At 39.7% G+C, this 13,092-nt stretch overlaps 1 protein-coding gene across 1 annotated transcript in view; it reads left to right on the forward strand.

The window, feature by feature from the left end:
• Positions 1-13,092, forward strand: part of LOC117530936 (ankyrin repeat and fibronectin type-III domain-containing protein 1) — a 322,495-nt gene that overhangs the window by 249,049 nt on the left and 60,354 nt on the right. The window contains exon 6 of the mRNA XM_034193900.1: positions 7,395-7,517. Coding sequence (XP_034049791.1) covers positions 7,395-7,517 — 123 coding nt within the window. The remainder of the gene's footprint in view (positions 1-7,394; positions 7,518-13,092) is intronic.

A 13,092-nucleotide genomic window follows, 5' to 3' on the forward strand; every position in this document is an offset into this window, starting at 1 on the left:
AAAATAAAGCCTTTTAAGAAAAAGAGGGTCCAAGTTGATCATCTGAAATAGACTTACTGCGCATTTAAAGCAAAGCAGTGTGTTTGTCTGTTTTCAGAAAACACACAGTCCACTCGATGTGGGGAGTGATTATTGACCCAGTGGCCGGCTGCTGTCTGTCTCTGCTCGGTGCAAGTCACAACTCCATCCCAGGCTACACTGACAAATGGCAGAAGTCCAGTCTTTCTTCTGTACTTCGCTTTTTAATTTTTGCTTTTTTGGGGCAACACGCAACACTTCAAAAACACGGTAAGTTAAATAAAATAATTTAAAAAACTGACTGCAAGGCTTGCATGTTCAGCATCCATCTGAAATGCATCTGCTGAATCGCAGAGAAAGAGGGATTTTAAAAAAATCACGCAGGGACCCAGTCCACCAACCTTTATTAAAACAACAACAACAAAAAACTTAAAAATGGTTAAATTTCACAAGTTGGAGAAAACAAAACAGCCACATCCCATTGCCATTTCAGCAAAATGTCAACACTTTGGCACAGCAATATTGGACAATTGTTTGGGGAGACCCCTGGACTATTGATGTTGTTTAAAAACGCAAAAGTATTTTTCATCTGATTACTCAGTTAATCACCAGCATAATCGATAGAGTACTCAATTACTAAAATAATCGATAGCTGCAGCCCTACTCTAGATGCTGCAGCTCTGAAGTAGATAAGTCTGTGCTCCGATGACATTCCAGTCCATCACAGTTTGCTCCGACAGCCAAAGTTAGTACCCACTTGCAGCTCGGTAGGCTGGGTCGATGGCGTGTTTTATCCAAGGACCTGATGCACACATCTTCATTACATTTGTCATAGTTTCCTACGCCAATGATAGTGTTAACTCTGTTGTTCTCTGGGATTTCAGACAACCTGTAGGGTACTGTCTATTTGTGACAGCTGTTATGTTTTAATCAAACAAAAAGAATGTGGAAATGTACTGATGGCACATACACGATCCCTCTAAAAAAACACCAAAATCAAGCCTGGGATTGATGATTGAGGCAACATTCTCAAAATTTTTCCTTAATTTCACATCTGGAAAATGTGAAGGTTCTCAAGTCAATTTTGTCAAATGATCACAAGTGAAAATTCAAGTTTATACACGTTTACATACAAATGGACTGTAGGATTTGAACATAGTCATGTCTCAGGCTGAAACAGACACACACCAACAAGTACACAGAAGACATATACCCTGGGGTCTTTTAGTCAAGTATGAGGCTGGATCATGTGGAGAGTTTTTTTGTTCTTCTTGGAAACATTTTTCAGCTTTGCCAATACAGATATTTGTCACAATGTAAATCACTGTGGTATTGTGTGTTTTAACAATACATTTTAATATTATGTAAATGCAGAGCACAAACAAAAAATAACCAGTAATCATACAAATCGCAAACAATCCAAAATTAATTTAAATTAATGAAATAATTCAAAATATTAAAGGAATTCCATTATCTTGTTGACATAAATATGTTGCCAATAGTCTACTCTATAGCCCGCACGCATTAACAGAAAAAAAAACCCTCTTTGAACGTTATGTACTTGTAACATTTTAGTTCTAAATGTCATAGCTTGCATGTTGATTACAAAAAATTAAACTAACATTTCAACCTTGTATATACCCATTAGCATGAACACATCCGCAAGAACATATAAATGAGAATAAAACATAATTTCAAATCAAATAAATCATCTGTCATGCTTGGGTAGTATCTGTGGTGCAAGGGTCTATGGTGCAAGGGTGCAAGGGGGAGGTGATGGTCTAGTGGTTAAGGTGTTGGGCTTGAGTCCAGAAGATCATGGGTTCAAATCCCCACCTGACTGGAAAACCACAAATAATCCCCTATTGCTCCCGGTGTGTAGTGAGCACCTTGTATGGCAGCACCCTGACATCGGGGTGAATGTGAGGTATAATTGTAAAGTGCTTTGAGCGTGTGATGCAGATGGAAAAGCGCTATATAAAATGCAGTCCATTTACCATTTAAGAGTCTTACTGTCTTCAACATCCTTTTGTTAGCCTTAGGTTGTTGTGAAAACAAATATTTCTAAACACCAGTGTATTTCTGAAGAGGATTCCGGACTGGTTATTCCAAAGCATACAGACTTCCAAGAGGATTGCATCATTGGTTTGCCCCATGTGGTGATGTTATCGTGAACAGCTGCAAGTGGTGGAGCCAGTGATGGGGCTCTTGGGGAGCCAAGGGTCAGCCAGTTGCCACAAATCCCCTTCCCTGAGACCCACCTGCTTCATGTGTCCAGTTTTCTCTTAAACCCTACAAAGGGATTCCCTTAGTCCCCGTCTGTGTCCACTTGCTCCATGTCTTTGAAGTGGTGATCCTGTGTATTTTCATGACATTGAAGTTACGAGCCTATTGTTGTGTTGTGTCATGTGTTTGAGCCAACGGTTTGTTTGAAGTTTTACAAGAACACTTAATGTTACTATTGCGCAAAGGTCAAATAGTATAGGTATACATTAATCAAGACACTCTTAATTAACTGTGTTCAACCAAACCAATCATAATATATCTGAATTTCTCAGACCACAGGGACATTTGTGTTTGAAATTACGGGACATCAACAGCAATGGTTTGCAGTAGCTGGCAAGCACAGTGCAGTGGGACTAATTTAATTAAAAGCCATTGAAGAGGAGGAGGCCCAGCCTGGCTTAATACCATCAATTAGAGGTTGTTCTGCCATCTGAGTAAAATCCCACACCCCACTCGTGTGATTCATACAGGAAAATATGCCTCTTTGTCTTCGAGGTCAACCAGCATTTTGGAAAAGCTGGAGGAGGGTCAGGAAACACGAGTTGAGGGTGTAGGTGTGGGAAAGAAGAGAGCTAGTCTCAGGATTACTGTAGTAGATAAGCAATAGCATGAGGTCACTTTGCAAAGAGGATTATTCATTACTATCTCAGTTTATGGTCACATCTTTGAAGCTAAACAGCTGGTAAGCTGTTGCAGAACATGACACAATATCTTGGGTTTCCTTTTCAAATGTACTTTTTGGGAGAAAATACTTAAGTTGGATAAGCATCAGTGTTCCCCTACAGTAGGGCAGGGCTGGCAGCCCACCAGGGCCACAAGAAACCGTGCCAGGCCAGATATTTTCTAATTACTCAAACATAAAATAACACCCAACAAAATGATGCCAAATATCCACCAGTAATCAGTAGAACTCACTAATCATTTTGGTGCATCTGTATCACTGTGATCAAAGTACCGGTACCTGTTAACTGCTTTTCTTTAAAGTGATTTTCACATGAAGACAAAACAGTCATGGAAATGTGGTCTACAATGTGATTCTGCTGAGCAGCAGGCATTTTATGCCGCACACATATTTAAATCATAATGTTTATTAATTAAAGAGAACCATGCATTTATTCAAAGTAAAAAAAAAAAATCTTTGATTTATGTTTTTCATCCAGGTTTTAACTTTCAAAGAGCAGATTTAAAAATGAAAATACTCTTGATCAAACATGTTAATTGTTGAAGGGGTCATATAGTGCACCATTTTTCCCCTACCTTTTACATTTTTATGCATTTGAGGTTAAATGTTAAACATCTCCAAAGTCCCACAGTTCTGAGTGTTTTCACATGCATTCTACATAAATGCTATATAAAGAGAATTCAGACCCCCACCCCACACTCAGTGAGTTTGGATTACCACCCTGTTCCAAACCTTGATATTCAAAGTCAAAATTGCAACATTGTACAGCAGTTCCACCTTAACTGAGATGATAAAAATGTTACAGTACACTTTATAGTGCAGCAATGAATCATGTTCACAATTTTCATGATGTTCCATTTTTGCATGATGTTCATACATTACCCATTTGATATGTCGTAAAATATTTCGGCAGTTGTTTTCAATGAAAGTGAATTATTTTTCATGCTGTCTTTGTGGTTCTGAATGCATCGAAATGTCCTACTCTGTGTCTCACAATCTGAGTTTTTAGGGATATAGCATAAATTCTCAAACGTTGAACATGTATGATCTTTCCTCAGAAATGTTGCTGATAAACAATGATTATATTGTAGTGTTTTTTATTTATTTATTAATTTATTTGAACTTGAATTGAAATACTGTTTAATATGGGGCTGATTTATGGTGCGTGTCAAGATGTAGATTAATTTCTTTCTTTTTTTAAGAACAGAATGCTCAATTGACTTGCAACTTAAACATTAAAATGGAAAATAAGAAAAGGAATTCCCTTTAATTTTAGGGCGCAGGAGACATAGTCACCCCAGTGGGAATGTTTCCCAGGCCATGATGTCAGAAAGGTCTTGATCCAGTTTCAGTTTTTCAAGTAGTCAACAGATCTCATCAGTCTTGTGGAAACATTAGACTTGACAGGACACTCTCAGACCCTCTGTCTTCTCTACGGAGTGAAGCAGTGTCCTGGATAAGACCTTGCGAATTACTCAGTCATGATCCCGTCAGACTTCTGCATGATGATGCCAAAAAAAATGAGCATGTGACATGATGCCAATTGAATTAAGTGCAACTGGATGCATCACCGCTCTGTCATTCATCCATGTTACCGTTGAGTAATCAGAGGAATGCCATAAACTGTTGTAAACGTTTTCATCAGTGCGGTTTAGACCAAAACCATATGTGAATCATGATTTCTGCAGAATATCACATGAATAAGCGACATTAATGACAGGTACAAACTTTGCGTCTGAGTGCAAATGGTGCACCACAAAACTCTGTGCTATCCTCAATCACACTGTCCCTGCAGTTTGTCTTCACCAGAGGTCAACATGGAGACTAAAACACTTTTTGGCTCCAGTTGAGACGTCTATGTATACACAGTAGTATGTATGAGTCATCATTAGATTGTTGTTTTTTTTTTTTTATCATTTTAAATTGAAATGGAAATAATGTAAAATTTCACTTACTTGGAAGTTCTCCACTGATTTCTATTGAGACAATCCTTTTTTTTTTTTTTTTAGTGTCCAGAAGTCTGCAAACAGCATTTGCAAACACTTCTGAGGAAAGCAATGTTTCTCTCTCTCTCTCTCTCTCTCTCTCTCTCTCTCTCTCTTTCTCTCTCTCTCTCTCTCTCTCTCTCTCTCTCTCTCTCTCTCTCTCTCTCTCTCTCTCTCTCTCCTGCGGTTCTAGCCTCATAAATAAGATATTATTACCTTTTGATTAGTCCCCACTGTTACCACGGCAATATTGCAGTACTGCCACTCATCAAATGTCTTCTGGCCTGAAATGGAAGAAATATTACTTTTCCTGTTTTTAATTTTGAGTAAAAATTTGAACTGGGACATTGGCAACCCGATAGAGGAGACTGAACATGTGTGTGACTTCACTTTTTTTTTTCTGTGAAAGAGATTTTGAGAAAATTAGGCAGTCATTATGTGGCTTTGCCTGAAACCTAATGTTTCCTCTGAGAATTTCAGCATTGTTTCACTGTTTATCAAATTCATGCACTACATTCCCATTGAGTATTGAGATTTCTGTGAGTTTTGATTTGGCGTCAGCGTGGTTCATTGTGCTAAGACATTTGTGGTCTTTGCAGCAATATTGGTAATTGCCAAAACATTGTGACATACTGGCAGAGAAACACCAGTTCTCTACTCAACAATAATATAAACCTGTGCAAAAGACATCTTTTTTTGGGGTGGGTATGTATGTGTGTGTGTGTGTGTGTGTGTGTGTGTGTGTGCGTGTGTGTGTGTGTGTGTGTGTGTGTGTGTGTGTGTGTGTGTGTGTGTGTGTGTGTGTGTGTGTGTATGTATGTATGGGGGGTGTTTGTTTGTTTATTTGTTGTTGCCTTGTGTTAAATGTTAATAGGGCTTGAAATCTTATTCAGGTTACTGTTGTTGACCATGGTATTGCATTCCTTTTTGTTGTGGTGTAGATTTTGTCATGTTATTGTTGTCGAAACATCTTGGTACTGTGACAACTTTAACTGCTTAAACATGTACTGCAGTGAAATATTGTTTGTGGTTAGCAGTATAACCCAGTTAATACACTCAACAAAAATATGAACGCAACACTTTTGGTTTTGCTCCCATTTTGTATGAGATGAACTCAAAGATCTAAAACTTTTTCCACATACACAATATCACCATTTCCCTCAAATATTGTTCACAAACCAGTCTAAATCTGTGATAGTGAGCACTTCTCCTTTGCTGAGATAATCCATCCCACCTCACAGGTTTGCCATATCAAGATGCTGATTAGACACCATGATTAGTGCATAGGTGTGCCTTAGACTGCCCACAATAAAAGGCCACTCTGAAAGGTGCAGTTTTGTTTTATTGGGGGGGGGGGGATACCAGTCAGTATCTGGTGTGACCACCATTTGCCTCATGCAGTGCAACACATCTCCTTCGCATAGAGTTGATCAGGTTGTCAATTGTGGCCTGTGGAATGTTGGTCCACTCCTCTTCAATGGCTGTGCGAAGTTGCGACGACGAACTGGAGTCAGTTCGAGACCCCGATGAGGACACCGAGCATGCAAATGAGCTTCCCTGAGACGGTTTCTGACAGTTTGTGCAGAAATTCTTTGGTTATGCAAACCGATTGTTTCAGCAGCTGTCCGAGTGGCTGGTCTCAGACGATCTTGGAGGTGAACATGCTGGATGTGGAGGTCCTGGATTGGTGTGGTTACACATGGTCTGCGGTTGTGAGGCTAGTTGGATGTACTGCCAAATTCTCTGAAACACCTTTGGAGACGGCTTATGGTAGAGAAATGAACATTCAATACACGAGCAACAGCTCTGGTTGACATTCCTGCTGTCAGCATGCCAATTGCACGCTCCCTCAAATCTTGCGACGTCTGTGACATTGTGCTGTGTGATAAAACTGCACCTTTCAGAGTGGCCTTTTATTGTGGGCAGTCTAAGGCACACGTGCACTAATCATGGTGTCTAATCAGCATCTTGATATGGCACACCTGTGAGGTGGGATGGATTATCTCAGCAAAGGAGAAGTGCTCACTATCACAGATTTAGACTGGTTTGTGAACAATATTTGAGGGAAATGGTGATATTGTGTATGTGGAAAAAGTTTTAGATCTTTGAGTTCATCTCATACAAAATGGGAGCAAAACCAAAAGTGCTGCGTTTATATTTTTGTTGAGTGTAGAAACTCAGTGGTGGCTCAAAAGGGGGTTGGAACCCCCAGTCCCAAGCGCTGCTGCATGCAGAATTAGATTCACAGTGTTTAAAATCAAAATTTTGATTTAAAAACAATAAGAGTCAGCATTTAGGTTTTCGTGTTGCCCTCAAATGCAGGCTAAAGGCTGTAGATTTAAAACCTTTTCTAGGTGCATGCCCCCTTCATCTGAAGCTAGATCCACCCCTGATAATCCATTGGTTTTTGTTCTGTCTCCTAGGTTAGAATCCGGAATTTCTAAGTTTACCCATCGTCTCTCCTTGAAGGAGCGCTCCACCAAAGTAGACAAGGCTACTTTGAACAGACCTACGTCCTACAGGAGGCGATCTCTTAGTGTGGACTGGTAAGACCAAATGCCACCTTTCTCCACTCAATCCCTTTATTTCAGATTTGATTAAACAGTTGTTTTGATCATTTATGTGGTAAATGCTAATTTCCCTACACATCATAGAAAATGACAGAAACGGCCAACCCCTACACATTGGTGTTTGAAACTGGACAACTGAGGGATTTGTGACTTTGCCTTAACATTTACCACGTTTCAACAAGTAGCTCGTCAATGGGTTTGACATAAAAGACCAGTACAACGAGCCTTGTTATGATTTGTTTTTGTTCAGAGGTTGATGGGGATTGGGGATTGGCAGATGGGGCAGAGACTGGGGTATAGTGGTGATAGGGTCGTACTCCGTCTCTGTATCTGATTTTCGTTGAAGAGCGCCAAGCAGCTCCAGTGGCGCCGGCTCATCTTGCTCTTGTAAAGCTGCAGTCCTCAGGCAGCTGATGCAAAGTAGTTTGAAAGCTTTCCATCACAAGGCTGTCTTCCTGTCCCCACCCGTTGGACTCCTTCCCAGTCTCCCCTTTTCTTGCTTGGCCTCCCCTCATTTATCTAGCCATCCATCCTGCCGTCTGTCCATCTGGCATCCCCCTTGAGCTTCCTGCTATGTATTTTTGGCTCTTCACTGATACTGCTCTCACCATCGGGAAAACAGCTCTGGGTAAAAAGCGGATCTTGCACTTCCTTTTCACTTCATTTTCTGAACGAAATATGTCCAGGGACTCACGGGTCTAAACACTTGCTGTGGTTCTAATTGCTGCGTGGGGACTACAGTAGCTAATCAGTGGAGTTCCTTTGCAGTTACAGGTGTGGGAATCTCCAAGGTCCAATCGAGCTGTGCTCAAGCCTGGTGTGAGGTCTTACAAGGTCTTTTGTCAGTCTTACGAGACCTACTGTGTGGTCTTGGACTGAGGTTGCAATGTGTGGTCAGCCTTGCAGAAATGTGGTGTTAACTGTGTGAGCGTTGGATTGTAGGTGCAGTGTGAGGTCCTTTACTTTAACAGCTCTATGTTTTTCTACCATGTTGTTGGAGAAGGGACCTGGCCTTTAAAGTTCAGGCCCTGATTGATGTGGTCTGGTTTTAATGAAACCCAGTGGTTAGATTGGACATGCTCATTTATGAGAGGGGGTTGGGTGAAGTGGAAGGGGGTGTTGTGGAAGGTGTCAGTTACATCTGGATTCTGACTTTCTCCAAGCCTTCGTTATAGGGGAGTGACTGGCCTTTTGTGACATCATAAAAAGCGACCCCAGAAGGAGACGCTCAAGTCTCAAAGCTGAGTCATGCTACTGAGGTGAAACAAGGTCAGTTCAGCTTCTGTCAAAACCAGCCCAGATCCTCTGGAATGCACATTCATCAACAGAAAACACGTGTGCTCCCAGCATCTATTGAAAACATCCCAGAATCAGTCAGTGTCTCTTCTGGTTTTGGCTGCTCTTTGAGAATGTTCACCTGCAGATAGTCATATCTTTAAATACTGAGTGGTGAAAATCTACTCTTGAAAACAAAATATTTTTTATAATAGAACAAATAATTATATAAAATTCCAAACTGGGAACCAACTGTAGCAAACAAAAAAGCAACCCCAGGTGGCTTTTAACACTGTACTGTCTATATAATCAGACATGCACATAACTGGTACTCATGGTGCGTGTGCGTGCTAAACACAAGGAAAGTGCTTCATAAGAGGAAAGCAATGACAGATTGTAGGAAAAGTGTTTACCTCTGCTGTGCATCAATGATGTTCAGCACAGACGAGCACCATGAGTACCAGTTATGTGCACCCCTGTATATAATGTGCTATTGCTGTTCATGTCGATATGAGGCAGATACACAATCTGTGGTCATAAAAGGTGTGAGTCAAGGTTGAAACAGGTGCTATTTTGTTGCTTTATCAGAGTCTGTGGGAGCTGGCCGGGTCTTGGGAAAATGTGATAATAAAAGCTAATGGCATCATTATTGTTATTGGTAATCAGAGTAAATGTGTTCCAGGGATATGGTGAAGAAAAGATTAGAAGCATGGAAGAAGAGGGAGTGTTAGAAGGAAAATTAAGTCAGCTGCCTGTAAAGATTGCTGAAAAAATATTGCAATGGATTATTTTCCAGGAAGCCATCAGTCATGATGTTTTTACTTCTGGAGGTTTGAAGCTCATTTGGAGACAACAGTTTGATTTTTTTTTTTTCCTTCATTGGTCAAAGCATTGTACTACAGCAGATCTGGAGTCACATTACTATTTGGTTTAGTGTACAACCCCTGGCAAAAATTATGGAATCACCGGCCTCGGAGGATGTTCATTCAGTTGTTTAATTTTGTAGAAAAAAAGCAGATCACAGACATGACACAAAACTAAAGTCATTTCAAATGGCAACTTTCTGGCTTTAAGAAACACTATAAGAAATCAGGAAAAAAATTGTGGCAGTCAGTAACGGTTACTTTTTTAGACCAAGCAGAGGGAAAAAAAAATATGGAATCACTCAATTCTGAGGAAAAAATTATGGAATCATGAAAAACAAAAGAACGCTCCAACACATCACTAGTATTTTGTTGCACCACCTCTGGCTTTTATAACAGCTTGCAGTCTCTGAGGCATGGACTTAATGAGTGACAAACAGTACTCTTCATCAATCTGGCTCCAACTTTCTCTGATTGCTGTTGCCAGATCAGCTTTGCAGGTTGAAGCCTTGTCATGGACCATTTTCTTCAACTTCCACCAAAGATTTTCAATTGGATTAAGATCCGGACTATTTGCAGGCCATGACATTGACCCTATGTGTCTTTTTGCAAGGAATGTTTTCACAGTTTTTGTTCTATGGGGTTAGATGCATTATCATCATCCCCAAACATCCTTTCAATTGATGGGATAAGAAAAGTGTCCAAAATATCAACGTAAACTTGTGCATTTATTGATGATGTAATGACAGCCATCTCCCCAGTGCCTTTACCTGACATCCAGCCCCATATCATCATTGATTGTGGAAATTTACATGTTCTCTTCAGGCAGTCATCTTTATAAATCTCATTGGAACGGCACCAAACAAAAGTTCCAGCATCATCACCTTGCCCAATGCAGATTCGAGATTCATCAATGAATATGACTTTCATTCAGTCATCCACAGTCCACGATTGCTTTTTCTTAGCCCATTGTAACCTTGTTTTTTTCTGTTTAGGTGTTAATGATAGCTTTCGTTTAGCTTTTCTGTATGTAAATCCCATTTCCTTTAGGCAGTTTCTTACAGTTCGGTCACAGACGTTGACTCCAGTTTCCTCCCATATGTTCCTCATTTGTTTTGTTGTGCATTTTCGATTTTTGAGACATATTGCTTTAAGTTTTCTGTCTTGACGCTTTGATGTCTTCCTTGGTCTACCAGTATGTTTGCCTTTAACAACCTTCCCATGTTGTTTGTATTTGGTCCAGAGTTTAGACACAGCTGACTGTGAACAACCAACATCTTTTGCAACATTGCGTGATGATTTACCCTCTTTTAAGAGTTTGATAATCCTCTCCTTTGTTTCAATTGACATCTCTCGTGTTGGAGCCATATTCATGTCAGTCCACTTGGTGCAACAGCTCTCCAAGGTGTGATCACTCCTTTTTAGATGCAGACTAACGAGCAGATCTGATTTGATGCAGGTGTTAGTTTTGGGGATGAAAATTTACAGGGTGATTCCATAATTTATTCCTCAGAATTGAGTGAGTCCATATTTTTTTCTCCTCTGCTTGGTCTAAAAAAGTAACCGTTACTGACTGCCACAATTATTTTTCCTGATTTCTTATAGTGTTTCTTAAAGCCAGAAAGTTGCCATTTCAAATGACTTTAGTTTTGTGTCATGTCTGTGATCTGCTTTTTTCTACAAAATTAAACAACTGAATGAACATCCTCCGAGGCCAGTTTTCCGAGCTGAAATGGTGGAACATCACTCTGTCAGAAACTCGCTCTGCCATCTGATTATCCATCATTCTTTTCTCTGTGCCCAGCCAATAGAAGCTGTAACAAGGAGCAGCACACACTGTAAACAAATGAGAAAAAAAAATCCATTGTTTTTCTGGAAAAAACAAAGCCAAAAATGTAAGCTGCAGTTGCCAAAATAATTCTGTAAAAATGTGCCAATACCGTTCCAGAGCAGCCTGTAAATTTTACAGGACAAAGCTGTTGTCATTTACAAAAAGAAATAAATTAAATTACAGATTAAATCAATGATAAATCATTTTTTGTTGCTAAAATAACATGCTGTTTTTCCATCTATCCATTTTCTATACCCACCTACTCCATTTAAGGTTCACGGGGGGCTGGAGCCTATCCCAGCAGTCATTGAGTATAAGGGAGAACATGCACACTCCACACAGAAAGGCCCAAGGTAGCAAGCGACCCGTGACCTTTTGCTGTGAGGCAGCAGTGCTAACCACTAAGCCACCATGCTGCTATCATGTAGTTTTGAAACTAATCATTTCTATAGAATTTAAATATAGATTTTTGTACTGCTCCTATTTTGCTCAGGGCCACCACAGGACCTGGTATCCACATGTTGATCTGGTTTTTCTAACCTTCTCCAACAATTTTTTTTTATTTATTTGTTGTTTTTTTTTTTTTTTACAGTGCTGTTGTGAAATGTCAGTTAAGGCCTGAGAGCACCACAGGACTAGGGATGGGTATCGATAAGATTTTATCTATCGATTTCGCGTATCAGTCTGATTCCTTATCGATACCTCTTGTGAATTTTTTGTGTACTAAAAGTAGGCTTTGCAGGTTTTCTATGTCAGTGGGTCAAAAAGCTTTTCTTATCGTGCACCCGCTCTGTGGAACGGTCTTCCTGCCACTGTGAGGCAGTCGGAGTCCGTAGACATTTTTAAGTCAAGACTTAAAGCCTATTTTTTATTCTCTTTCTTATGAATAGTTTTTATTTTTTAATCTGTTTTATTCTTTTACTTCTGTTTTTAATTATGTATTTGAATTTTTGAATTTTTTATGTTGAACTGTTCTGTGTGAGGCGCCTTGAGATGGCTTTTGTTGTGATTTGGCATTTTTATAAGCTGATTAGATTGAAATTAAATTGAAATTGAACAACATTTTATTGAGTCTTGAAGTAAATAAATATGAAATTGGTTACTGGATCCTTAAACTCTGGACGTAATAAACTCTACATGGTGGATCCTTGATCTCTGGACATAAATAGAAATAAAAATCTGTAGTGTTTGTCAAAAGCATTTCCTTTCAGACATTACAGGCATTAATATCTTTCCATACATCTGAGCTGAGCTCTTGCAGCCGGCTGTGCTTCACGTCAGGATGTAATTCATAAAGAATGCAGGAAGTCTCATTTTGGGAAGAAAAAAAACATTTTAGTTGATTGTATTTTGTCTGTATTACAGCTTAGGAAAGAGGTGTTATTTTATTTAAAGCGGCAATTCGTTTTGAAGTTATTAATTCCGACTGGACTCTGTCTCGGCAGAGAGCCGCGCAGCATTTCGAGCTGTGCAAACAGAACGGAGGACGATTCTTGTTTCTTGACTACAAGACTAGAGTCCCAGTTAATGACTTTAATCCACACAAAAGTGACTCACGATATTTCAATGGCTTTGAGAGGGG

This window comes from Thalassophryne amazonica, chromosome 18 (genome assembly GCF_902500255.1).
Source record: "Thalassophryne amazonica chromosome 18, fThaAma1.1, whole genome shotgun sequence".
Lineage (NCBI taxonomy): Eukaryota > Metazoa > Chordata > Actinopteri > Batrachoidiformes > Batrachoididae > Thalassophryne > Thalassophryne amazonica.